This window comes from Galeopterus variegatus, unplaced genomic scaffold (genome assembly GCF_000696425.1).
Source record: "Galeopterus variegatus unplaced genomic scaffold, G_variegatus-3.0.2 Scaffold16, whole genome shotgun sequence".
NCBI classification, from domain to species: domain Eukaryota; kingdom Metazoa; phylum Chordata; class Mammalia; order Dermoptera; family Cynocephalidae; genus Galeopterus; species Galeopterus variegatus.
The window spans coordinates 1,557,370-1,584,207 of NW_007726127.1; the positions used below are offsets into that span (position 1 = coordinate 1,557,370).

The 26,838-nt window shown below is 51.0% G+C and overlaps 1 protein-coding gene across 1 annotated transcript in view; it reads left to right on the forward strand.

The window, feature by feature from the left end:
• SLC6A17 (solute carrier family 6 (neutral amino acid transporter), member 17) overlaps positions 1-26,838 on the forward strand; it is a 46,719-nt gene extending 19,881 nt beyond the window's left edge. Inside the window, exons 3-12 of the mRNA XM_008566705.1 lie at positions 2,161-2,318; positions 4,039-4,165; positions 4,946-5,127; positions 6,802-6,912; positions 20,336-20,577; positions 20,857-21,049; positions 22,144-22,336; positions 23,126-23,285; positions 24,367-24,529; positions 25,209-26,838. Of these exons, the coding sequence (XP_008564927.1) occupies positions 2,161-2,318; positions 4,039-4,165; positions 4,946-5,127; positions 6,802-6,912; positions 20,336-20,577; positions 20,857-21,049; positions 22,144-22,336; positions 23,126-23,285; positions 24,367-24,529; positions 25,209-25,577 (1,898 nt within the window). The 3' untranslated portion in view covers positions 25,578-26,838. The remainder of the gene's footprint in view (positions 1-2,160; positions 2,319-4,038; positions 4,166-4,945; positions 5,128-6,801; positions 6,913-20,335; positions 20,578-20,856; positions 21,050-22,143; positions 22,337-23,125; positions 23,286-24,366; positions 24,530-25,208) is intronic.

The window sequence follows — 26,838 nt, forward strand, 5'->3', positions numbered from 1 at the left end:
TAACCTTGGGGGTTGCCAGAAACAAGGCTCAAGTGTAGACCGAGACAGGATTATTAAAAATCCAAGAGACCTCAGAGATCCTGGACTGCACTCCCCTGTGGCCATGTTCTGCTACATTTCTTAACACCCTGAATGGTGGGTGCTCCCTGCTGTTCACACTGATGACCTGAGGCTTCCAAAAGCCAAGCTGCTGAAACATCAAAGGGAATCCAGTTATGTCCCCAGGTTGTATTTTCCAAGGTGGAAGAGGCTGCTGTTGCATTTCCAAATGATTTTAACAAAGATTAATATGAAAAAGTACCTCTGATTAACCTTAAATTCCACTTACCTAGGCCGTGGTCCCTTGAGCACTCTGGTTAGCTCTGCCACAGCATGGTTGAGAGACCTGTAGTCAAGTCAGTGCCCTGGGGCCTGGCTCAGGCAGATGGGGCCTGAGTGGCAGGAGGCTGACCTGGTCTTTGCTGCTGGATCACTCTTGGACAGCACTTACCTGGAGACTTTCCCTGGTTCTTCGGGGTGAGGAAAGAAGCATCCATAGAAGATGGCAACCTACTTTGCCCACACCCTGAAATCCATCTCCCTGCACATCTTGTCTCCCCACCCTCCACCCCCAGGGATACTGGGGTGAAATATGAAACCACTGAGGCTGTATCCCTTTGCCTTCCTGCAGCAGATCACATCTCTCCTGTTCCATTTCCCTGCACCCAAGACCAAGAGACCGAGTTAAAGACAGACCCTGGGGTCTAAGCTCTCTCCTGTGAGCACCGTGACGGGGGCTGCTTGTTAGTGACCAGTTGAATTTGTGTGTGCATGTGTGTGCTTAATGAATAAGATACTGTTGTATAAGGCTCAGTGGGTCACCTCCCCTGGAAGGCTTCCCTGATTAGCTGCAGTGCACCCCGGCCCTCCTTCTACATGTATGTGCTCAGTAGCCCTGTGTGACTAGTCCGTGGTGTGTGTGTGTGTGTACACATGCATGCTGACATGGCTTACGTGAATCTGAGGGTCCTGCTTCCCCAGCAGATCACGAGCTCTCCCAGAATGACATCTGTGCCTTCTGTTACTTTGCTGTCCCCCCATTGCTTGTACCTGTCACAGAGTGGACCCACAGTAAAGAGCTGACTGTTGCCAAGTGCTAGGTTTTGTGCCCAGGAGATGCTTGATCCTCAGCATTCATTGGCAGATTGGGCACACACTGAGGAGCATGTGGAATGCTATGTTATGGGGGGCAAAACAGTGTGGCTGGGGGTGCTTCTGGAGACTCCCTGCTTGCCAGGCTTGGTCTAGGAGCGCTGGGTGACCATCAGGGTCCTGGTGACCAGGGCTGGCCTGACACTGTTTGACAAACAGGACCATGCTGACAAGGTTGCTAACAGGACTAAGTTGTTGGCACAGCTCTCAGCAGGGTGCACTCATCTGTATCCAGACATGGTTTTAATTCTCTTTCTAAATGTCCTGTCACTTGGAATGGAGATTGTGTCTGCAGTGAGGCCCAGGACAGTGAGATTAATTTATCATCTGGAATCTTTTGCAAGATCCATTCTATCCTTTATGATCCTATTGGCTATGCTTTCCTGAACTGCTAATTTCTCTCCCGTTCCTCCCAATTAGCTGTAGATTAATGGCGATGCTGGTCATATCCTCTCTCCCTGGAGAGCTTCCAAGCTCCACTTTCCTGAGAGTGTCCCAGTCTGCTGTGTCAGCATCTGGTTCAGATGCAGGAAGGCTGCGCCACTGGGGGCGAGTGAGCAGGGACCTGTGCCATCTGGGCTGCTTTTCGGTGGGTGGGAGGGTTGTGAACAGGTGTCTACAGAGTACCTCGTGAGGTGTGTCTTTCGGCATGTGACTTGACATGTGGATTCCTGAGAGGCAGTGCACTGTCTGTCTGTCTCTGAGCCTAGTCTCTCTGAGTGGGAGGCATTGACACACACATGGTTCCTCCCTTAGTGTTTCGGGTCAGGGGAGTCAAGGGGGGAGAAGGAGGGTCTGGGTGGGCCAGTGTGTGGTAGGTCACACGCATGAGCCAGACCATATATGGAGGAGCACCAGGACTGGCGACAGTTTGCGGATGATCAGCCATGTGGCTGGGACTGTAGGACACAGCTGCCGCATGTTGCTGTGCTCTAGGCAGCCTCTGACATCTCTCCTCTCTCCCTGCAGGTGCCTACCTGGTGCCCTACCTGGTGCTGCTGATCATTATTGGGATCCCACTCTTCTTCCTGGAGCTGGCTGTGGGCCAGAGGATCCGCCGTGGTAGCATCGGCGTGTGGCACTATGTGTGCCCCCGCCTGGGGGGCATCGGCTTCTCCAGCTGCATAGTGAGTCCAGGGCTGGGACAAGCACTAAGTGGGAGGAAGAGGGGCCACTCTTGGGTAATGGGGAGGGGATCCCCAGGTTTATAGGCCAGAGTCCTGGGCCAGGACAAGGGCAGTGAGGGGGACCCTCAACATGACAGTTGCCTCCAGCTGGAGTCTCAGGACCATAGTCACCATATTTCCTGAACTGAAAGTTTACTTCACTGCCTGAAATAGCATGTATTATTTGCAATTGGTGCAGTGGAGGAAAAGCTAGGACATATTCAAAGGACATCTCAGCCAGAGTTCTCTGGGGACGGACCACCACTCTGCTTACCAGCCCATCCACTCCCCATGAGCCTACGAGGGAGATCCTTCCTCTTTCCTTGGTCAAAGAGTGTTTTAATTGAGCAAGTGAGTGGCTCAGGAAGAGGCAGTCTTGGGGCTCAGGGTCCCCTTACCATTTTGCCATTGTGCAAACGAGCAGAGTTGGAGGACTCAGACAGGAACCTATGGTCGACCCAGGAAGGGTGAGACTTTGGAACGGTGAGAGACAGGGAGACCCCACTGGCCCTGATTGGGGAACTCTGTGAGGGCTCCAGGCTCATTCATGAGGCCCCCCAGATGAGGACCCGCTTAGAGTTCTAGGTGAGGAAACTGAGCATCCCTTAAGGGCAAAGCCCATCCATGCTCACATGAGACAAAAACTCTATGCTGGGATAAAAACTCTGCTTCAGGAAGGGACTGAGAATTCTGTCAGGCCTGCCTGGAAGCATAACCAACCCAAACCATGTATCAGGCAGAGACTGGGAGAGGGTCTATGCAGCCCCTGCCCTCATGCTGGCCACCAGCTCTGCACAGGTCAACATGGCCAGATATGGCATACTCTGCTGGGGCTGGCCGTGTGCATGTACACAGGAGTGTGTGTGGTCTCCCACTAGTATTGAAAGCACCCAAGTAAAGGAAGTGGGTGTCTCTCTACCTATATTCCCCATAAGGTGTGCTGTAGGAGCATCTGCTGAAGGTGAGGTTGCTGAAGCAGGGGGTCCCCAGCTCGCACACTGACCAGCAGTCTCTCTGATGCATGTGACAGGCAGGCCCTGGAGGGAATGGATGCAGCGAGTCCTGTCTGTAAAAACCATGCTTTCAAAGAAACCCCTTGGACCCTCAGAGTCCATGTTCTCATATTTTAAATAAAATTCTACTAAGGTTAGTTATCGTGTTTCCAAGAAATGATAAGTGACGTCTTCCTAGAGGCAGGCTGCTAACAACACCAAAGAGAAAGTAATCTCCTGACAGAAGAGAGAACATAGGAAACCAATAAGAAGCATCCATGAAATCTCAAAAAGCACAACAGTCTGGGGCCATTTACTATAAGGGCCAAAGCTGTGCACGCCTCCATAGTCCTACAGGGCACTTCTGTAATTGTAATCCTGAGTCGTCAGGAAATGATGGGGAAGTGCTTCAACTATCTTAGAAGAATTTCAAAGTGGAAAAGATTAACATTTTAAGAGTTTCATGCTTAAAGGAGAGAACTCTAATATCTGGAAAATTCCTTTGTGGATTTCCTGAATACCACATGAATGGAGGATTGAGGAGGCCTTCAGCTGCCCTAATCTTCCTCCTCCAAGGCTGTGCTGCTGTGTTCTATGTCCTCTCCTGTACTGGGCCTTGGCGGGCGTGCAGGGGCGGGGGTGGGGTTGCCTGCAACCACCATGATCCCCCCGTGGGACCTTGTCTTCAGGTCTGCCTCTTTGTTGGGCTGTATTATAATGTGATCATTGGCTGGAGCATCTTCTACTTCTTCAAGTCCTTCCAGTACCCACTGCCCTGGAGTGAATGTCCTGTCATCAGGAATGGGACCATGGCAGGTGAGTATGGGCCCCCTGTGGGATCCCAGCTGGGGGACTGCTACCAGCCCTGTGTCCCAGGAAGGAGTCTAACAGGCTTAGGGCACAGGTTTGGGATTTCATTTACTTGCTGTGTCACCTTGGATAAGTCACTTAACATCTCTGATTCTCACTTCTCCTGCCCCAGTATGAATGATCTCTTTCTGGCCTATCCTGTAGGGTTTTACAGAGAATGAATAAAATAATGAGTATAGGTAAAATTCTGGAAGTTGTAACTTTAGTTTAGTTGTTATGAACTACTCTGTATTATTCTAACACCATACTTTCTGGAAACAGTCTTAATTTGCATGCCAGTCTTATAAAGGGCTGGATGATTATCCCACTTCACAGATGGGAAAACTGAGGTCCAGAAGTGACTTTGCCATATTCCCACCACCCATTTAACCAATAATCTGGGATGAGAATCCAGGTCTCCAGCTCTTAACTTAGGATCTTCCCCAAAGAACTTTAGGCCAATTCAGCCTAACCCTTCCTACTTTCCATGGATAGACATGGCCAGAGGGTGGCATGGGGGAGAATTCAGCCATGTCCTTCAGTGTGTCCTGAAGCCCCCAGGCCCCATCAGGAGCCCAGGATTCCTCAGGGTCTGCCGGACCACGGCTAACCCAGAATGAGCACAGCCCGTTGCAGCTGCCCACCCTCAGCTATCCCCTCACCCACTGCTGAGTGAGGACAGTCCAACAGAGAAAGTGGACCCATAGGGCCACCACTGAGGCACTGTGGCCTTTGCTGCTATTTCAGTGGTGGAGGCAGAGTGTGAAAAGAGCTCAGCCACTACCTACTTCTGGTACCGAGAGGCCTTGGACATCTCTAACTCCATCTCAGAGAGTGGGGGCCTCAATTGGAAGATGACCCTGTGCCTCCTTGTGGCCTGGAGCATTGTGGGCATGGCTGTCGTCAAGGGCATCCAGTCCTCAGGGAAGGTGAGTGGGCACCCAAGACCCAAACAGGGGTGGCAGAAAGGCACAGAGGCAGGGCTGAGAATTCTGAGTCACTCTGTGCAGGGTCCTTAGGTGGGGGATGAGGGGGTTCTGGGTGGCTCAGGATGATGACATAGGCCCCCAGAGGAGAGGATAGGGGTATTACTACTCTAGTATTGTTCACTAAGGACCGCCCCCCCCCCCCAGGAATGGGCTAGGGGTGGGCTTGCTGGAAGATTGTTGCCCTGACTCCAGTGCCTCCTCTATGCTCAGATGACTGAGGCCTGCCCTACAAACAGTAAAGAGAGGGAAAACTGGAAGCGTTCACCTAGGACATCTCTCTGGATTCTGGACCCTCAGGTTCCCAAGCTAAAGCCCTAGAAGAGCCTGCTCTGAGCAGGCTGAATTGTTGGTGAAAACCAGCAGTTTGCCATGTCTACAACTAAAGGGCTATTAGAGTAGGAAGGTGCTCTGAGCGAAGGGGGCCATGGTGGCCTCTGAGGACAGCTCTGTAGTGTCTCTGAGGGTGCAGCTCAGCCAAGCCCCATGCACCTTTTCCCACCAGTTCAGAGCCCTTTCAAATCAGGGTACTTTCTTATTTGTCAAATATCAGTATTTCACGGACTGCTGGAGATGAAAAGGACAGTAGAGATCCTGTAGTCCAATCCACTCATTTTACAGATGAGGAAACTGAGCACCAGAGAGGGGAAAGCACATAGCCTAACATCACGCAGCCAGTCGGTCTCAGAGCTAGAACCAGAACCTGGCTGCGTGAGGCTCCAGGTTCTTTACTGGACTTGATGAGCAAGGAAGCTATACTCTAGAAAGGTAGAGTCGTCCTAGCCACCGACCTCTTCCCTCTCCAGAGGCCACAATAGTAGCTGATACTTCATGGTCCTTATCAGGTACTGCCACGTGAATGAACACATTTGGTCCACAGCCGCCTTATGAGTTAGCAATTCTTACACATATTTTGTAGATGAGGCAATGGGGCCCATCCAGGTTAAGTAAATAGCCCGTGGTCACATAGTTGGTAAGTGGTAGAGCCAGGATCAGAACTCAGGCAGTTCAGCTCGGGACATGCCCTCTCTTAGCCTTTGCACCATCCTGGTCCAACAGCCCACTTGATTTGTTTCAATGCAGCAACCATTTTGTGAGGCAAATTGGGATACAGAAAAGTGCAAGAAATGCATGTGCTATAAAATAGCACATAGTTTATAATCACGAGAGACTAGAACATTCTTCTAATGTTTTTTGTGTGGGAGCCGTATCTATAACCTCCAGGATGTCTTCTGTCAAAGGAGCTTTAAGGACAGGGGAGATCCTTGTGGAGTCCCCTTGGGACATGAGACATGGGAAAATGAGGAGGGGAGAGCAAAGGGTTGCCGCACTTCCTTGGCAGCCCTCAGAGTGGGGGGCTCTTGCCCAACCCTGCCAGCCCTTGAAAGGAGAAAACAAACCCCAGGGACAGCCATGCTGACTCCAGCTTGTCCTGCTCCTGCTTCTGCCTTGGCTCAGTGCCAGACATGCGGTGGGTTTGGCCCTGTGCCCAGGGGTTCCAGGGCTCTGCTTTCTCCTGCAATCAGGGGAGCTTATGTGCCCCAGCTGTGAGCAGGGAGGGGGATGCCAGCTGCGGGAGGGGCTCTGCCTGATGGTGGGTCCATGTTCTCTCTGCAGGTGATGTATTTCAGCTCCCTCTTCCCCTATGTGGTGCTGGCCTGCTTCCTGGTCCGGGGGCTGCTGCTACGAGGGGCTGTGGATGGCATCCTTCACATGTTCACTCCCAAGGTAAGGGTTTGGGGCTCCCACATGTCAGGGAACACCAACAGGTTCACTGGGCATGGTGAGCTTCACGTGACTTAATGGACACTGCCATGCTCTGGGTGTTGTGTCAGGCCCTGGAAGGGGGCATAGGCTCTGCCGTCAGGTTCAAAGAAGAGGGATATCACATCAATTTGGGTGAAACTAGAAAAAGCTACAGGGAAGGGGTGACATCCAAAATGTTAGGGAGCAGGTAGGATTTCAGAGTGGCAATAAGATATTGTCACCAAAGGAAACAGCATGAGCAAGGGTATGGAAAAGCACTGGGCATGCTTCCGGCACTGGTGGAAAGTCAGGTTTGGCTGGGGTGTGGGGGCAGGGAGCTTCAGTCATTCATTCATTTGTGGGGGACTTCACTGCATGGATTCTTGACAGCAGGAACCAAGAAGATGCCTAAGAGAAGAAAGCTTCCCCTGGGAATCCACTTCGTACCCAAATCGAGGGAACAAGTTTACTATTTTGTGAAAGATATTAGACCACATGGGTGGTGATTTTAACTTCACCGAATCCATTCCTGCCTCCTCTCGGGTCCTCTCAATAGCCCAGCAGGATCACTGTTCACGTTTTACAGAGAGTGCATCAGAGGCACAGGCTTCCTGAAGACGCATACCCAGGTCTCCTAAAGGTGGTCTGTCCCCAATCTGTGGCCTTACCTCTCTATGACCCTTCAGACCACTGGGCTCAGCTGGCATGAGTCAGTCCACTGAGGAATAACAGAATTTCAAATGCAGCTGGATAGGCCCTTTAAGTTGCCTCAAGCAACATACATTAGAACACCAGCTGGTCAGGCTGAGAGGTCCACTTCCAAATGCCAGCTGATCAATAAGCAACCAGCAGGGGCCTGGTGAGACTCCAGCCCATAGGCAACAGGGTCAGAGCTCAGCCAAGCCAGCTGAGGCCCTCAGTGCTCAATAGTGCCACCTTGCACATGTGTGCACACACACACACTAACCCTTACCCAGGCAGTTCATACAGGATGCCACAGGGAGAAGAACAAAGATCTAATAGGGTTTGAAATCCCCATTCCCTCCCAACCCCCCCGCTCTGCAACTGTGAAGAGGCTCCTGATATTTGGGGGGACTGGCATTGGCCAGAGCACACACCACTCCATAGTCACCAGATGGTACATAAATTGGCCCTAGGCGTTCTTGGATATAACATCTGAGGTTTCTACATGAGCAATCACAAAGGTCCACTTTATGAAGCACTTAGTGAATCTCCTGAGGCATAAATGTAAATCCCGAGCCATGTGGCTGGCTGGTCGTAGAGTTGTTGTAAACACATGACATCTGACAGAGAAGAAAAAATGCAAACTTGGTTTCTTTGAGGGAAAATGGCCATGAAAATTCAGAAAGCTATCTGTTTTTATGAATTACTTCAATTGTAGCTCTAGAATCATGATCAGTCTAAAGTGCTCACTTGAGTGTTTCAGTTGTACTTTACTGAACTTTATGAGGAAATTATATGCTCTGGTGATGTTCATAAACACGGAGATTCACAAAGATCTTCAGATGGACCCTTTGGTAGTGTCAAGAGTCCGCAGTATGTCATTCCAGGAGTAAGTGGACCAGATTTGCCAGGATCAGCTACCAGGCTCAGCAGACACAATCCTGCTCCCTGCTGGATTCAAACACTCTTTAAAATATCTTTTTAGTTATGAAATATCTCAGGCATATAAAAACATATCTATTAATTTAATAAATATTCTTAAGAAATAAAATATTAAAAATGTAATTAAAATGCCTGACCCCATTCCCATCCCTTCACAAAGACAACCACTGTCTTAGTTTGTTCCTGTGCTGTAACAAAACACCTTAGACTGGATAATTTATAAACAATAGAAATTTATTGCTCACAGTTTTGGAGGCTGGGAAGTCCAAGGTCAGTGTACCAGCAGATTCAGTATCTGGTGAGGGCTTGCTCTCTTCTTCAAAGATGGTGCTTTCTTACTATGTTTTCACATTATAGAAGGACAAGGGAGCTCACCTGAGACCTTTTATAAAGGCACTAATCCCATTCATGAAAATGGAAACCTCATGACTTAATCACCTCCCAAAGGCCCCACTTCTTAATACTATCACATTGAATATTTGGTTCCAACATAGGAATTTTGGGGGAACACGAGCGTTCAGACTATAGCAACCACTATGCTGAATTTGGGATTTATCCTGCTAATACATTCTTTGAAATTTATTGTACATATATGTGTATTTTTAAATAATGCATGGCATTTATGCATACTTTTAAACTTTACATAAATGGCATCATATTATACGTATCCTTCTGCAACTGGCTTTTATTTTTGCTTAACACTATTTTTTGAGATTTACCTAAATTGATATATTTAGCTGTAGTGCATCCATTTTCACTTCTGTATTGTATTCCTTTGTAGGACTAAACTTAAATTTATTTATTCATTCTCTAGTTGATAATCATTTAAGTTGTTTACAGTTTTCATCATCGCTAATAATCCTGTAAAAAAAAAGTTATTACACAGATGTTCGTGTGCACAAGTTTCTCTAGGGCATGTATGTTTAGAAGTGAAATTGCTATCCCAAAGGCTATATGTATCTCACTTTCACTAGATGTTGGCCAAATTGTTCTCCAAAGTGGTTGTGTGTATTAACATTCCCACCTGTTGTGTATGAGAGCCCCGGTTGCTCCACATTTGTCAGACTTCAGTTTTTGCCGATCAGATAGATGCAAAATGGTTGATGTGCACTTTGTGTATTTCTTTCTAAAACTGTTTCCTGGGTATTCAGGAAACCATGTGAATCCACTTTAGCATTTGCGAAGACCAGAAGCCTCATGAGCTGAGGTTTTAAAAAATCAAATCCAGAGGGCCCTAGAGGAGCCAAATCAACAAGAACCAGCATGGTGCTGCCCCGGGCCCATCTGACTCTTTGACTTTAAAGTCTGGATAGAGCCTGTGGGGCCCAGCTTGAGACCCTGTCCACTGAGAAGTTCCGTGGGGTAGCTCCTGCCCTCAACCCTGGAGGGATGTATTGAGCAGGGAGGGGAAGCCTGGAGGGTCTAAGAGGCCAAATTCCTCCATCAAGGAGCCCCTAAACAGCCTGTGCCACTGTTGCTTGTGGCAAGTGAGGACAGTGGTGATGGCTGGGTGAGGTTCCTATTTACGCATCCCTCCAAGTCATCTGCAAAAAGTGTGGACCCGCTCTCAGAAACAGTCGACTGATAGTCCCTACATGGCAAACTACTGTTGCAGAGCTGTGAGTGTTTCAGCACAGGCTGGGGAGGTATAAGGGGCCCTCATGCTATCGAGTGCAGGTCACTGCCCACAGCTGCCCAGGCTGTGCACAGCTCATGTAGGCCACAGTGTGAATGACGTCCCCAGGGGTCATGCCATTTGGCAGCCCTGGCCGAGTCCAAGAAAATATTTGGCCAGGGCATCTCAGATCCCATGTGGGAGAAGCGGAAGCTCTCCATGGATTATGCTAAATGACCTAGAAGGTCTTCCCTTCTAAAAAGTCTTCCAACACCCAGAAATAATCCAGGCTACAGGACCTGGGCTTTCAGTCCATGCCTTCAAGCAAACAGTTCCTGGGTATGATGAATACAATGCAGCCAGGATCCCCTGATGACCCGCTGGCATCTTTGATGCGACAGAAACTCATGGTAATGGCTGGTAAACTTCTTGAATTCCTTGGGCAGCTTTTCTCCTGATTGCTTTCTTTCCGTCCAGTTAAAAAGCCAGGTCAGCATGGGGTACCATGCGATTAATCATGTGATTTGCTTAACATAGAGTGGTGGATTATGGTGGTTTTCTAATCACCAAAATTTTTAGGGAATGATTATCAGAATTAAAACTACTCATGTCCTTCGACCCAACAACTCCACTTCTAGGAATTTGTCCTACAGATGTACTCATGCACAAGCAAAATTATCGGTGTGCAATATTGGTCGTTACAGCATTCGTTTTAGTAGCAAAAGATTGAAAACCACCCAGTGCCCATCATTCTGCTAGTTATTCATTCATTCAGCTAAGGTTCACTGAATGCCTGTTATGTTCTGAGTCCTGAGCTCCAGCAGAGAACAAAACAGGCAAACTTCCTGGCCCTCATGGAGCTTATATTCTGGTGGGAAAGGGGGTGACAATATAAGATAAAGAATTGTTGTTAACTTGTGTTGCTCAGGAGAAAAATAAAGCAGTTAAAGAGTGATTAGGGTGCTTGGGGAGAAGAGTTGCAATTTTAGATAGTATGGTCAAGCAAGGTCTTCCTGAGAAAGTGACATTTGAATGAGGACTGCAGGAAGTGAGGGAGCAGGCCACATGGATGTGTAGGGGCGGCGCACTCCAATCACCAGCAGAGGGAATGATGAGTGAAAAGGGCTTGAGACTGGATGTGTCTGGCATATGCAAGGAGGCCAGTGTGGCTGGGATGAGAGGGGAGAGAGGTAGGACATGTGGTTGGGGGACAGTGCAGAGCCAGACTGTGAGCATCTGGTAGGCTACGTAAGGACTTTGACATTTACTCTGGGTGGAATGGGAGCCATTAGAGAGTTCTGAGTGGAGCAGCATGATCTGACTTCTGTCTTAAGAGGATCACTCTAAGCCTTCTAGGAGGCCACCATAGAGAATCTCAGGGGTAAGTGTAGAACAGAGAGACCTGCTAGGAGGGTCATCCAGGTGAGAGGCCACTGTGGTTTTAGCCCACATGATGACGATGAGAATGATGAGACATGGTTACATTGAAGTCACATTTAGGAAGCAGAGTCAACAGGATTTGCTGTTGGATTGGGTGTGAGGTGTGAGAGGAAGAGAGGAGTCAAGGATGACTCCATGGTCTTTTGCCTGAGCAACTAGAAGGATGGAGTTCACATTTATGGAGATAGGGAAGATGGTGGGAGAGGAGATTTGTTGGGGAAAGTCAAGAGTGCTGTTTTGGACATGGCAGATTTAAAATGTCTTAATAGATATCCAAATAGTGATGTTGAGTAGGCAGTTGGATGTATGAATCTGCAGGTCAGGGGTGGAGGTATAAATTTGGGAGTCTGGGGTAGTAGAATTTAAAGCTATGGATTGGTTCACAATTGCCTGGAGAGTGAACATAGACAAAGAAGAGGATCGAGCACTGAGAACTGGGGCCCCACTGTTTAGAGGTTGCGGGAGGGATAACCAGTGGTGGGGACAGAGGTTAGGAGGGGGAGAAGGGGAGAGAGAGAGAGAGAGAGATCCCAGAGGCTTTAATGCTTTAATAAAGAGGGGATGGTCATCCATGCCCAAAGCTGCTGAGAAGTCAGATGATGAAAAATGAGAAGTGACCAGTCACTTGGCAATAGAGGTGTCACTGGTGACCTTGACAAAGCTGTTTTGGTGGAGTGCTGGGGACAAAATCTAGTAGCAATGGGTTGTAGGGAAAATGGGAGGTGAGGAATTGGAGACGAGTAATAGAGACCACTTATTTTCAGGAGTATTGCTGTAAGTGGGAGCAGAGGAAAGAGAAATGGGGTGATAACTGGAGAGCGCCATGAAGCCACGGGTGTTATTTTGGAATTTTATATCATGATAAAAATAATCCATCATGCACTGCTGGTAGGAATGTAAAATGGTGCAGTAACCTTGGAAAACAGTCTGGCGCTTCCTCAAAAAGTTAAACAGAGTTAGCAGAGAACCCAGAAATCCACTCCTAGGCACACATCCAAGAGAACTGAAAACATATGTTCACACAGAAACTTGTATGTGAATTTCATAGCGGCATTATTCATAATAGCCAAAAAGTAGAAACAACCCAAATCTCTGTCAGCTGATGAATAGATAAACAAAATGTAGTATACCCATATAATGGATTGTCTGGCCATAAAAAGGAATGAAGTGCTGATACGTGCTACAGCATGGGTGACCTTTGAAAACTTTAAGCTAAGTGAAAGATGCCAGATGCAAAAGAGTACATATTGTATGATTCCAATTACACAAAATGTCCAGAATAAGTGAATCCATAGAGACAGAAAATAGATTCGTGGTTGCTTAGGCCTGGGCTTGTGGGGAGGTTGGGGATGACTGTTCATGGGTATGGGCTTTATTTTTGGGGTGATGAAGAGGTTCTAAAATTGATTGTGGTAATGGTTGCACAACTCTGTGATATACTAAAAATCATTGAATTATGCACTTAATAAAATCCAAAAAAAGGGGCAAATCGATGGTACGGAGAGGAGGAATAAGCAGGAGAGATAGGTGCCAGTGCCCAAGTGGAGGAGCTGTTCTTAGTTAGGAGCACACAAGTCCCCAGAGGAACAGGAGGGAAGGGCCAGCCCGCAGCATGGCGCGGCAGCTGGCGCTGAGAAGCTGTGGGGAGTTCTCATTGTGGGAGTTTGCTTTGGATTGCGTGATTTTTCTCAGTGCAGTAGGAAGCCAGGTGATCAGCTGAGAGTGAGAATGGGGGAGAGGGGTGGCATCTAGGGAGGAGCCAGTGTGAAGTAACTGTGTAAGATACGGGGGTGGCAGGTGATGAGTGGACAGGGAAAGCACTAAGGACCCACTGGAGGGTTGGGGGAAGTGCAAGTGACCTCAGCCAGCACTCAGTGCCAACACTTCAGGGACTCCAAGACGCAGTTTTCCACATTGGAACCTCTCTGAAAGCAGGCTGTTCCCCACAATCAGGAGGTAGTTCGACAATCGTGTGTTTTACGGTGGGTGGTGCTTACTATGTGTGCCGGGCACTGTTATATGCACCTTACATATATTGACCCTTTAAGCCTCCTGACGATCCTAGAGGTAGGTGCTCTTATTATCGCTATTTTACAGATGGGGAAACTCCAGCTCAGAGGTTGGATAACTGTAGGGATGAGCGGCGATTAGGCAAGGGCAGGGGCAGCTTGCCAGGAGCTCTGGGGCTCTGTAGGCCCCCAACTCCATGCGCTGGGGGAGTATGAAGGCTGGGGGCAGGGCAGTGACCCCAAGAGTGTGGAGAGCTCCATGGACAATTCTCGTACGGACAGTAGGAAAAAAAGGAGGAGTACACACACACATAGACACATGCATGTGTGTATGTGTGTGTATGTAACATATATGTGTATATATATTGCTCGTGTATAAATAAAACATCCCTGAAGGGTTACACAGGAATTGTCAGGCTTATGTCTGGGATACCAGGATGAGGAATAGGAAATCGCAGGATCCAGGGTGTGTATTAACTCTTAGAGGAGAGAAGTGGGCTGGTCCCTGCAAGTGCTCAAGGCCCAGGTGTAGAGGCGAGTGGTGGAATTGCTTGACTCCCACAATTAGAGCAAGGGCCTCTGAGCAGGAAGGTGGAGGCTGCCCAATCTTGTTACCAGAGGGTGGGCTCTGGAGACACACGATCTGCTTCAGATCCCAGCCCATCCCCCAGCAGTCAGTGGGCAAGTTCCTTCACTCTCAGGGCCTCAGTTTCCTCAGCTGTAAGCTGCGGGGACAGGGGTACCTCCCTCACAGGGTTGTCAGGAGAGCACTAGGACTGCTCCTGGCCAGTGAAGAGCACATGGTAAGCGTTAGCTATTCTTATCCTCGTCCTTGTGAAGGTGACACCGTTCTTGAGCAATGGAACCCGATGCTCCAGTGCCATCTGCTGTCTCGTGGTCCCATCTAGCTCTCCACTGGCAGGTGCTGCGGCAGTGCTGAGAGGCAAGTGTGTGTGCTCCTGTCACGCACCAGCTCAGGCTAGGGCTCAGCAGCTGCTTGTGGATTCGAAAAGCATCTTCATGCCAGTGAGTCAAATGCCATGAAACACCTTGCTCCCTGTGTGAGGAAGTGACTCAGCCATTGTGCCAAAGAACCAGCAGGAAATCATTGCTCTGTTTTAGAGCAGGCACCCCAAGGAGGGTGGGAGCCCTATATTGGAGGGGAAAGCCCATCTCCCATCTCTCCTCTTGTAGTCACACCCTGATGTCTGGAGGGAATGTGGGGCTTCCTGAGTCTGGCCACGGGTTCATCCTTTGTTGACACCTGTTGAAATCATGCACCATCACCCCAGGAATCTTGGAAAGAGCCCCTTTAAATTCAAGGAACAATAGGCATTCTGTACTGAAGGTGCCTGACTCAGTTTACCCCTAGATAGCACTAGGCATCTGTGGTCATCTTCATCAGCAAGAGTGCCCCTCCAAGCTGCAGGCTGGAAGGGGGTGCCCAGGGACCACACACACAGGGGGCTTTTCTCCTGAAAGGTCATGCTTTGCCCCTTTCACATGCTTTCCTGAGGCCTTATCAATGTCAGCTTTGGATCCACCAGTTTTCTTGGTGATGGGTACTTGGGGGTTCATGATGTTATCTTCTCTACTTTTGTACATTTTATAGTAAATATTCCATAATTTTTGTCTTTTTTTTTTTTTTTTTTTTTTTACTGACGGGTAATGGGATCGCAACCCTCAGTGTTGCGCCCGCACCGCGCTCAGCCAGTGAGCAGGAACCGGTCTCCACATGGGATCTGAACCCTCGGCGGGAGCGCCGCTGCACTCCCAAGTGGCGCACTCTCCAGTGCGCCACCGGGCCGGCCCCCATAATTTTTAAAAATGGAAAAAGAGCAGCAAATACAGTCTTAACAAACAAGCATTTTCGTTTCCATCCACAACTGTTGCATATTACATCCTCCAAGAAATCCCCCAAGCTCTCGGGCCGGCACTGGCATGCAGTTTGGGATTACGATGCCCTCCCTGGAGCCGTGGCCTCCGTTTATGAAATGTGGCCCTGAACAGTGACTAGGTAGAGGAATTTATCCATATCCTGTTTACCCTAAACCTTTTATGTTTAGGCAGTGGTGAGAATCCTAAAGGCATGTATTTGGGTTTAAGTAATCCCTCTGCCCATTTCGGGAGCCTTCTAGGAGGATTATTTTTCAAAAAAACAACTGCAGAGAGGAGAGTTTCAGAAGCCCTTTCCCAATGGAACTATGATTATTTTCTTCTTCTTTTATAGAATCTCTGAATTTTAGTTAAGCACAGTGCAGGTCCCTGTTTCCTTATCCAAAATGCCAAAATCCAAATAGCCCCCCAAAATAAGGGTTGGTTTTGTTTTATTTTGTTCCTCCAGAACTCATTTGGAGGCAAAATGACCTGCACAGATGTGTGGCTATTTATAGCCTTTATTGATTCAATTTGGTGTGAATGTTCATATCTGCAGCAGAAATACTAATGCGTTTGATTATAGGGTGCTGCCTGGACCCCAGTGGGGGTGTTATGTAATTATGGGGCATATGCACCATGTTACCACTCTAAAATAAAATTAGAAACCAAAGCCTGAATTCCAAAACTGGTCTGGCCCCAGGGCTTTTAGATAAGGAACCATGGGCATGTATTACTTTTATGAAGAAGATAACATTTCATCTTACTTTAAAAACCAGACATCTGGGCCGGCCCAGTGGCGCACTGCTACAGTGTGCCGCTTGGGAGCGTGGCGGCGCTCCCGCCGAGGGTTCAGATCCCACATACAGACTGGTTCCCGCTCACTGGCTGAGCGAGGTGCGGGCGCAACACCGAGGGTTGCGATCCCGTTGCCGGTCCCGGTCCGGTACGGGCGTGACACTGAGGGTTGCGATCCGTTGCCGGTCACGAAGAAAGACAAAAAAAAAAAAAAAAAAAAAAAAAAAAAACAGACATCTGCCATGCAAGCATGGTGGACGCTCATCAGTGGGGACAGCCCTGCCCCCATGTCCCTGGTCACCTCTCTCTCCCAAGCTGTACTATGACCATTTTAAACCATTTCCACTCATTTGAACCCTCTTAGCTCCCCTCCCAGCACACCCATCCCTGGCAGATGATCTTACCTCCTGCTTTACAAGGATAACAGAAGCGACCAACACAGAAACTCCCTCAGACAACAGAGACAGACACCGAACGTACAAACCTGCCTGCAGCTGCACAGTCCTGTCCTCCCTCCCTCCTCTCAAACTAGCAGCCCCACCCCACTCACAGATCTCAGCCCTCCATCAGCTTTTACATATCATTAAGTCACTCCATTAAAAACAAAAACAAGACAACAAATAAAAAAGCCACACTTTTCATTGATTTCATGGCCCTCTCCTAATAATGCCCTTTACCCTCCCGTCCCAAGGCTAGCTTCTCCAAGGACTTGCTTTTCCACGTAGCCGCCTTTTCCTCCCCTCTGCTTCTCTCCTTTCCAAACTGCACCTGTCTTCTGGCCCCATGGCTCCCTGAGTAGGTCTGACCAAGCCCACCTGGGACCTCCTGGCTGTGTCTCCCTGGGGTGGCTGTCACTTGGCAGCACCGGCCCTTCCTCCTCCGTGGTGCAGCCTCTCTGGGTTTCCCTCCTGCCTGGGCTGCTGCTCCTCCTCCTGCTCCTCAGTAGGAGGCTCTTCCTTGGGCCTGCATTAAATGTTGGCCCCAGGCCTCACCTCTGTCCCTCAGTATCCACAGCCACAGCTTTCATTCCTACAGTACTTGCGACTCACAAATGCTATCTCAGCTCAGCACTCTCCTCTAAACTCCAACTCATCAGTCCCACTGCCTACTTGACATCTCCTCTTAAATGTCCTAAAGACACATTAAACTCAACCTTTCTAGAACTAATGTCTTCATCTTCCCCGCCCAACGCCACCGACCTGTTCCTCTTCCACTGTCCCTATCTCCACCCGCTCAGGTATGCAGGGCAGGAATATGGCGTCACCTTGGCCTCTCCCTCTCCAGCATCCCCCATCTCCAGTCCATCCCTAAGGTCTTCTTGGTTTTTCCTGCTAAAACGTGTCCACGTGCACCACTCCAATCCTGGGCAAGGCCACCCTCGCCTCCCACCTGGACCCCAGAAGGCGCTTCCTCACAGGTCTGCCAAAATCTACTCTTTTTTTTTGGAGATACACATCTGATTGTATCTCTCCTTCTTCAGACCCCTTGGCGGTTTCCCAGATTAAGTGCTCTCTTGGGATGAAGACAAGGATCCACCCAGCCTCACCTGTACCACCCTTCTATGTCCGCTGCCTCAGCCTCGCTGGCCTTTTCCACTTTCCTTTCCACACCGTCCTCTGTCCCACCTTGGGACCTCTGCCCACACTGTCCCCTCTGCCCCAGTGCTCTTCCCTGCCTGTTTAGCCTGGCTTTCATCTCCTTTCAGATGTATGCGGGAGGACCCCTTCCTCTGGAAAGCCTGCCCCGGCCTCCCAACATGCTCCAATCCTGCTGTCACAGGCTCTCTGAGCATTGGGTGTCTGGCCTTCACAGCCCTTGTCACATTTGCAACTTAGCCTCTGTTTGGGGGATCATTTGACTAATGGCCGTTACTCCAGCTAGAACATAACTCCACGAGAGCAGGGACCCTGCCTGCTTTTGCTCACGTAGTCTCCCCATCAGCTGGTGCCCGGGCTGGCCCACAGTAGGTGCTCGGGATTGATGGATGGTGGCTGCATGTCATAGCCACAGAGAGGCCATAACACGCTATGCCTGTTGAGTACACGGGGGTGGGGTGAGGAGAGGGCCACCTTCTCATGGATGACAAGGGGCTCTTAGCCCCTTAAAGGCCTGGATTCTGGGCTTTCTTAGTGGGGCAAAGATGGCTTTATCTATTTTGTGCGAGGTAGGGAACCTTAGCCTCCCCTGGAGGACAAGCACTTGCTGACCAGACAGTTCTTGTAGGTCTGCATTTGTGCACAGGCCCTGAGGCCCGAAGGCTCTACTGCCAGCCCCTCCTCTTCCTCCTCAGCATGGGGGTGCCTCCCTGGGCCTTACTGCTCCACCAGTCCTCCAAGCTTGCAGACACCCTCTCAGCTGGTGGAATAGCCCCAGGTATTCAGAGATGCTAAGGAAGCTGCTGAGATGGAGGGCATGTGGGCTTTTTATCCTGGATGTTAGAGCTGTGATGTTAGAGCTGGATGGACCCTAAAGTCTAACACCTCATTGTAGAGATGAGGAACAGAATTACCCACAGGCACACAGAAGGGGTGACCAGGCCAGGATCCGTGATCCACACAGGGCTTGTGACAGGAGATGGGAATGGTGGACGAGGAATAGGTTGGTGGGGTTGGGTGGGGAAGGTCAAGACATTAGTCCTAGAAAGGCTGAGTTTAATGTGTCTAGTGAATTTGAGTTTAGTGAATTCTCTGACTCCCTCCTGGCTGCCCTTGTCTGTCTGGGTGAGGTCGCTTAGGTCAGCAGGAAAGGTGGAAGAGGAAAGTGCTCTGCAGGGTGCAGGTGATGGGGAAACTGAGGCAGGGATGGTGCTAGGAGGGCACCATGGCTCAGCATCAGAAGATCTGTGTTTCAGTAACTCCTCTGCCCCAACTAACTACCTCTATTACTTTGAGCAAGTAATTTTGCCTTTGGGTTCTCAGTTTACCTTTCCGAAATGTGAATAATAGTCCCTGCCCTCTGCCCCCCAAAACCCTGTCCTGACTACGTAAGAGTCATTCTGTCAGGATTAAATGCTACCACGTGCGGGACATTACTTGTTGCTATACGTTTGGTCCTCACAGTCACTCTGAGAGGGAGATTCTATTTCCCATTTTCAGGTGAGAAAACTGAGACTCATAAAACAAGCACTGCCACGTAGCGAAGGCCTCACGGCTATTTACAGGTGGGAGTCAGGATGGAGACCTGGGTCTGTCTGATTCTACAGCTCTGGGCTGGGCCCAAGCCTTGGTCCCTGCCTTGAGAAACAATCAGGAAAACGAAAATGGATATGAAAAGGGCTTTGGAAATAGCCCCACGCCATCCGAACGCTGTTGCAGTTTGGGCTCCTGTCAGGTCTGAGGGCAGGCAGAGGCCTAGGCAGGGGCGGCCTCCCTCCAGGAGGTGTCTGGGTTCTGCGCTTCACGTTGCGGTAGTGGCAGTGGGGGTGTCCTCTGTGACCTTGAGCATGTAGATGTGTACGGAAGAACCTTGGGCCTCTTTTTCTGGGAGAGGGGAGATCAGGTAGGCAGGAGGGAAAAGAAGGTGTTTTGGCTTTTTTTCACAGTGTGAGGAGGAGGAGGTGTCAGAAAGACATCGTTGTCTCGGTCTGTTGTACTGTTGTGCAGGCTGTTCACTGCACGACTCTAGGAGGCACCATTCACACGATAGTCTAAGTAAACGGCACTCCCAGGGTTGTGCTCTACACAAACGTATGTGACGGCCTTGGCGATGTTCCTTAGTAGTAGTGCTCCACGGTAAGCAATGATTGCAGTTAAAATTAACTGAGATCTTACTGTGTAAGCCCTTAGCATGTATTTGATCTTACCTCAGCCTCACAACGATCCTCTGAAGTTGCTGCTCTTGTTATCGTGTTTTACCCAGGGGGAAACTGAGGAGTTAGGTGACTTGCCCAAGGCCACACAGCGAAGCTTCTTCCCACTGTGCCATGCTCCTTCTGAGCTCTGTCGAGGCTGAGGGAGGGGGTGTGGAGGGAAGCTGACTGCATGTGAAGGAAACCATCATCTCTGTGTCTCTTTTCTTCCCCTGCCATGGTCCTCCCCCATAGCTGGACAAGATGCTGGCCCCCCAGGTGTGGCGGGAGGCAGCCACACAGGTCTTCTTCGCCCTGGGGCTGGGCTTTGGTGGCGTCATCGCCTTCTCCAGCTACAACAAGCAGGACAACAACTGCCACTTCGATGCCGCCCTGGTGTCCTTCATCAACTTCTTCACTTCGGTGCTGGCCACACTTGTGGTGTTTGCTGTGCTGGGCTTCAAGGCCAACATCATGAATGAGAAGTGTGTAGTCGAGTAGGTGCCCTCTTTCCTTCTGTTCCTCCTTCTCCTTGTCTACCTTACCCAAGCATAAGCAGATGGGCCGTGCATGGAGAGAGGTCCCCTCCACTCCGGCTGAGGAACGGACATTGGAGGAGCATTCTCTGTCCCTACCCTGGGCCACAGGACAGGTTCAGAGATGTCTCTATCGATGGCCAGTGGGGTCCTGCCTGGGTGTCTGGCAGGTGCCTCCAGGATCTTGCCCACCACCCCACCCCTGCCTTCTTACCCTGACCTCTGCCCTTTGTGCTTCAGGAATGCAGAGAAAATCCTGGGGTACCTCAACACCAACATCCTGAGCCGGGACCTCATCCCACCTCACGTCAACTTCTCCCACTTGACCACCAAGGACTATGCAGAGATGTACAACGTCATCATGACCGTGAAGGAGGACCGCTTCTCAGCCCTGGGCCTCGATCCCTGCCTTCTGGAGGATGAGCTGGACAAGGTGCAGGGACAGGCTGCCCTTCCCAGGACAGGCAGGAACCCAGAGACAGGCCACGGCACAAGCCTTAGAAAGCCAATGGGGAGTCATTTGTTTACTTAATAGGCAAGGACCTACTATGTGTCCAGAGGGAGAAAGAGGGAGGAGAGGTATCAGTCAAAAAGCCCCTGCCCCAAGGTAGGCTTGAGTCTAGACGAGGAGACGAGGTAGGCACACAAATCCCACAAATCACAGTAAGTGATGGGACGACTTTCCTGTTTACCGAATGGACTTCCTGTGCACAAATCACTGTTACGTGGCAGCATAAGGGACCTCCCTCTTTGAAGTTCCATGAAACCCTGCCCCATTCTCATGGGTGTGGCCTGGTCCTCTGAATAAAATTAGGACTGTAGCAGTTTTTTCATTCAATACAACCTCAATAGCATCCAAACGACAAGAATTACACACCCACTCAGTTGGGGGGAACATGTTCCCTCACAATCCCTGGACGTTACAGGACAATGCATAAGTGATGGCAACAGGCAGTGGGTGGTCAGTTGCCCAATGAGCAGGGCCAAGCATCAAAGCAGTGGTTCTCTGCCTTGGCTACCCATTAGAGTCAGCTGGGGGCTTTATAAAACCTTGATGCCCTGCTTCACTCTGGAACAATCAAATCATTGTCCCTGTAGTAAGATGCAGGTGTCAGCATTTTTAAAGGCTCCAGTGTGCTTCCCCTGGGCAGCTGAGGCTGAGACTATTGCATTAAGATCTGGAGTTCAGAAGTTCAGAGCTGGGAGCCACCACAGTGTGGCTGTAGCAATCAGGGAAGTCGTCTTAGAGGCAGAGAGTCTTGAGCTGGACGTGTTTCTAAATGTGAGCATCTTCATCTCAACCACCAGGGTCCTGGTACAACCTGTAGATCCCAGGTCCCACAGGTGAACTCCTGAACTTGCTCCCTTCCCCCAGGGATTGTTATGCCCGCTAAAGTTTGAAACCCACTGGCCAAAGCCAACAGGATTTAGGTGGTGGTGAGGGTCCCTGTGAAAGAGGGCAGAGGTGAGGGAGCAAGAGGACCCCAGGGGTGGCCTCACGGGCCCTGTTCTCCACCCCACCCTCAGTCCGTGCAGGGCACAGGCCTGGCCTTCATCGCCTTCACCGAGGCTATGACGCACTTCCCTGCCTCCCCGTTCTGGTCCGTCATGTTCTTCCTGATGCTCATCAACCTGGGCCTGGGCAGCATGATCGGGACCATGGCAGGCATCACCACGCCCATCATCGACACCTTCAAGGTGCCCAAGGAGATGTTCACAGGTAACTCCTCACTGCAGCCCCCACCCAGTCCTGTTGGCTGTCCATGTGCACAGTGACCAGCTCTGACTTTAGAAAGACTGGGTTCTGGCTGGGTCATTCATGACCCCGTACCCAGAAGGCTCCACTCCACACCCAGGACACAGCTGGAGCCTGGCTGTGCTACGCAGAGATGATCACTCATGAGCCGGGAGGAGAAAGCTGTTTGGAAATCTGGCCAAACCTGAGCTAGGAGATAGGCCTCTTTCTTGGGTTCGCTTGCCCCATCCCTGAAGGCCTGCTGGATTTTCCTGGGCAGGAGCGTCCTCTCCCACCACTGGCCTTGCACCCTTTCCATCTCTGTCACGCCCAGTCCCGGGCTGTATCCACAGTTCCCTCTGTTGCTGCTGAGTTGATCTGGCTCCACACAAGGCTACCTCTCACCCGCATCCCCAGAGAGGAGTATCTTCTTGTTCTCAAATGGGGAAACTGAGGTGGGGAAAAAAGATTCTGGGAACAATCAGATGAGTCATTTAAATTAAATGCAGCAATTAAGTGGGGCACCTGCTGTGGGCCAGGCATTGTGCTGGGACGGGGGGCCATGGGAGAAGAAATGAGACATAATGCCTTCCTCAAGATGCTCCCCATCTAGTGGAGGGGGCCCAAAACCTCAGCATCTGGATCCCTTGTGCAGGGTTGGGCCTGCTGGAGGGTGAGCTGCAGGTCTATTGTGGGGGAGGGTTGTCCTGAAGACTCCTAGGGCCCTCCCACCCTGTACCTTTGCCCCCACACCGGCCTCCCGGCTCTCTGTAGTGGGCTGCTGTGTCTTTGCATTCTTCGTGGGGCTGTTGTTCGTCCAGCGCTCTGGAAACTACTTTGTCACCATGTTTGATGACTACTCAGCCACCCTGCCGCTTACTGTCATCGTCATCCTTGAGAACATCGCTGTGGCCTGGATCTATGGAACGAAGAAGTAAGGGGACATGAAGGAGAGGTGGGGAAGGGGTAGGGGTTTGTCTTATCACGACTCCCTGAAGAGTCCTGTGTTCCCAGAGGTGCTTGCAAATGGGGCAGGAGATTGTTGGGGCAGAGTGACAGAGCTGACAGTGCTCTTGCAGGTTATATAGGGAAACTGACATGCAGAGAGAGGACATGGCTGCTCAAGGCCTTTTGGCTGGTGAGAGGCAGACTCAGGAGTCCTGGGTTCAGGTCCTGATATCATCTTAAACTGCCTTAAATTTCCATAGCACCTTTTCTGGGTACCAGCTCTCTTCAGAATTCTGTTAAGCTTGTTAAGCACTTAGTGGGTATACAAGAGGCCCCCGTCCTCAAAGAACTTATAGATGTCAGCAGCCCAATTCACAATTTTAAGGTAATCTAGATAGGGGCATGAGATGAAGTGTAGTTTTGGCCCCAAGTTTGGGGTCTCCCAGGGTAAGAGGATTCAGCAATAGGAAACACTGGGTCTCATGGCCTGAGCCTAGGGCAGACCTACACTTGCCATCAACTTCTAGCTGTTAGTACTACTGTGGTTGCTTGCATTTATAATAGGAAGAAATGCCAGATTTCACTTAGGTGTTAAATGATGATTTTCTTAAATCTATTCAAGTGCACAGCCTGCATGCATCCCAGGATTCTACCCACAGACCCCGTGGTTAGAAACCCCAGAGTCAGGACAGCCTTCTGCCTTTGGAAACAAGGGACATGCACTTCCACATCTCCTCTGGCAGGGGGCCCTGGGGCCAGGCCAGTGTGAGGGGCTGGGCGCCCCATGAGCAGAGAAGCCCGCTAGGGCCTGTCTGCCTCCTGAGGCGTGTCTGATGGGCTGTATCACATCCTTGGGTGGGGTGTGACTTGATGCAGTCAAGGAGGCTGAAGGACAGCAAAGCCTTCCCAGAGGCCAGCTGGGCCACACACTGCAAGCATTGAATGTGAAGAGTAGAAGAGCCCAGGAGGGAGGGATTGGTCAGTGAAGGCTTCCTGGAGGAGGTGGCTGTGGCGGGAGATGCAGTGGTGCAGGTGCCAACTGCTGGCCCCGCTGCTTTGCCTGGCAGGTTCATGCAGGAGCTGACAGAGATGCTGGGCTTCCGACCCTACCGCTTCTATTTCTACATGTGGAAGTTCGTGTCCCCGCTGTGCATGGCTGTGCTCACCACAGCCAGCATCATCCAGCTGGGGGTCACACCCCCAGGCTACAGCGCCTGGATCAAGGAGGAGGTGAGGGGTGGGGTCCCCGAAACCCCAGGGACATTTGCATCTTCCCAGGCCTTTAATGCAACAGGTGATAGGAATAAACTTTCGTAGGGCAGCTACTATGTGCCAGGCCCTGCCAGCCGCTTTGTGCACCTTACCTGTAATTTTTACAACCACCCAAAAAGAGAGGTGGCATTATCCCTAGAGCACAAATGGGGAAACTGAGGCTCAGAAAGATTATTGCCTTGTCCAGTCTTTCTAACACTTATTCTTTCTCCATGTTTGTGGGGAGGGATTACCCATCCAATTTACAGGTGTAGAAACTGAAACTCCTAGGCCGGCCCGTGGCTCACTCGGTAGAGTGCGGCGCTGATAACACCAAGGCCCCGGGTTCGGATCCCATATAGGGATGGCCGGTTTGCTCACTGGCTGAGCGTGGTGCTGACAACACCAGGCCAAGGGTTGAGATCCCCTTACCGGTCATCCTTAAAAAAAAAAAAAGAAAAGAAACCGAAACTCCTTAACCAAGGTGACCAGCTAAACTCAAGTAGCAACACCTGATGACTGCCATCTCTGCTGGTGCCTGGCCAGGATGGTGGGAGTGGAAGGCAGTGGGCGAGGGCAGGAGGAGGTGGTCCAAGAGGGCCTGGGAGGGTGAGGGCTGTCACGGTGTCGGCAACAGCCCCCATGCTGCCCACCCCAGGCTGCTGAGCGCTACCTGTACTTCCCCAACTGGGCCATGGCACTCCTGATCACCCTCATCGTCGTGGCGACCCTGCCTATGCCTGTGGTGTTCGTCCTGCGGCACTTCCACCTGCTCTCTGATGGCTCCAACACCCTCTCCGTGTCCTACAAGAAGGGCCGCATGATGAAGGACATCTCCAACCTGGAGGAGAACGACGAGACACGCTTCATCCTCAGCAAGGTGCCCAGTGAGGCGCCCTCCCCGATGCCCACACACCGCTCCTATCTGGGGCCCGGCAGCACATCGCCCCTGGAGACCAGTGGCAACCCCAACGTACACTATGGGAGTGGTTACCTCCTGGCCGGCACCCCTGAGTCAGAGCTGTGACCACGGTCCCCACCCTGCCCGCCTCTCCCTCCATGCCCAACCTGCCCACTTGTCCAGGCCTGCCTCTGCCTCCACAGTGGCCACGAGGCTCAGGCCAGGCCCTTTGTCCAAGGAGGGAGGGTCTGCCATGCCTCACTCCACACCTCAGCCCCAGCAGACTCTGCTCCCTAGCCCTGAGCAGGGGGCCAGGAGCAGCTGCATCCCCCAGTCCAGGCCCCTGACCCATCTAACTCTCTGAGAGCCGCTCACAAAATTGCAGCCATGTAACTGGAACAATTCAGAATTCCTGATTCCCAGTACAAGAGATTCTCCCAGTGGCCACTTTAGGAGGCACTCTACCCTTCCTCTCTCCCTGTAACCTGCCACCTGCAGGTCTTAGGGGCCCCCTGCACTGCCAGGTGGTGGTGAGAAGCACTGGGGCCAGGGGAATGGGGAGGTGGACTTTGACCCAATCTGCCACCAGAACAGAACTTTCCATCCTGTCCAGCCTAGAGTGGGCTGCTCGTGGGCCATGAGGCTACCTGACTGAAGGCTGGGGATGGGAACAGATGTGCCAGGACCCAGGGCTCAGACTTGGCAGGGAGTGTGCAGAAGCCTCCAAGTTCTGTTTTGTGGGGTACGTGGCGCCTCAGCCTGAGCACAAACCTTAGCAGCGGGGTGTGAAGGAGATCCTCCTCCCCAGGCTCTGGCTGGAATCTTCGGATGTCCTTGCCCCTGCCTGGGGTGGGAGGAGTGTGCTTCTGCATCCTGCCCGGGAGGGCAGTGACTGGGCCCAGAACCCTTCCCCACCTCGATTAGAGCCTAGCTATCTTCCTGTCCCCATTCCCCCGACTGGAGCCCAGAGTGTGGCCCCTGCCTCTTTCCTAGAAAGAAGGGGACAGTGCAAGGAGAGGCTTCTAGAGCACAACTTGATGGTTCTCAGCACAATTTAGATGGTTTGGAGCACAATTGTGAACCACACTCCTCCTCCCCTCACCTGGGCCTAATTTTCTCTCTAGAGGCAGCTTCTCCCCTAGAACAGGGGTCCCTGGAGTTCAGGGGCTCATTTCCAGGAAGCCTGGCTCCTGGGCAAAGACAGATAATCTCACTGCCCCTTCGAGCTGCCACTCACTCTCCTTGTTGCACAAGCACAGCCACCCAGTATGCGCATCATGTGCAGACACATTGGAAACCTTTCCCAAGTGTCCCCGGGCCACAGCAGGCAGGCTGCCTGTCCTGTGGCCTAGTGCCTGCAGGAGGCTGCCGCTGACAGCAGCATCCC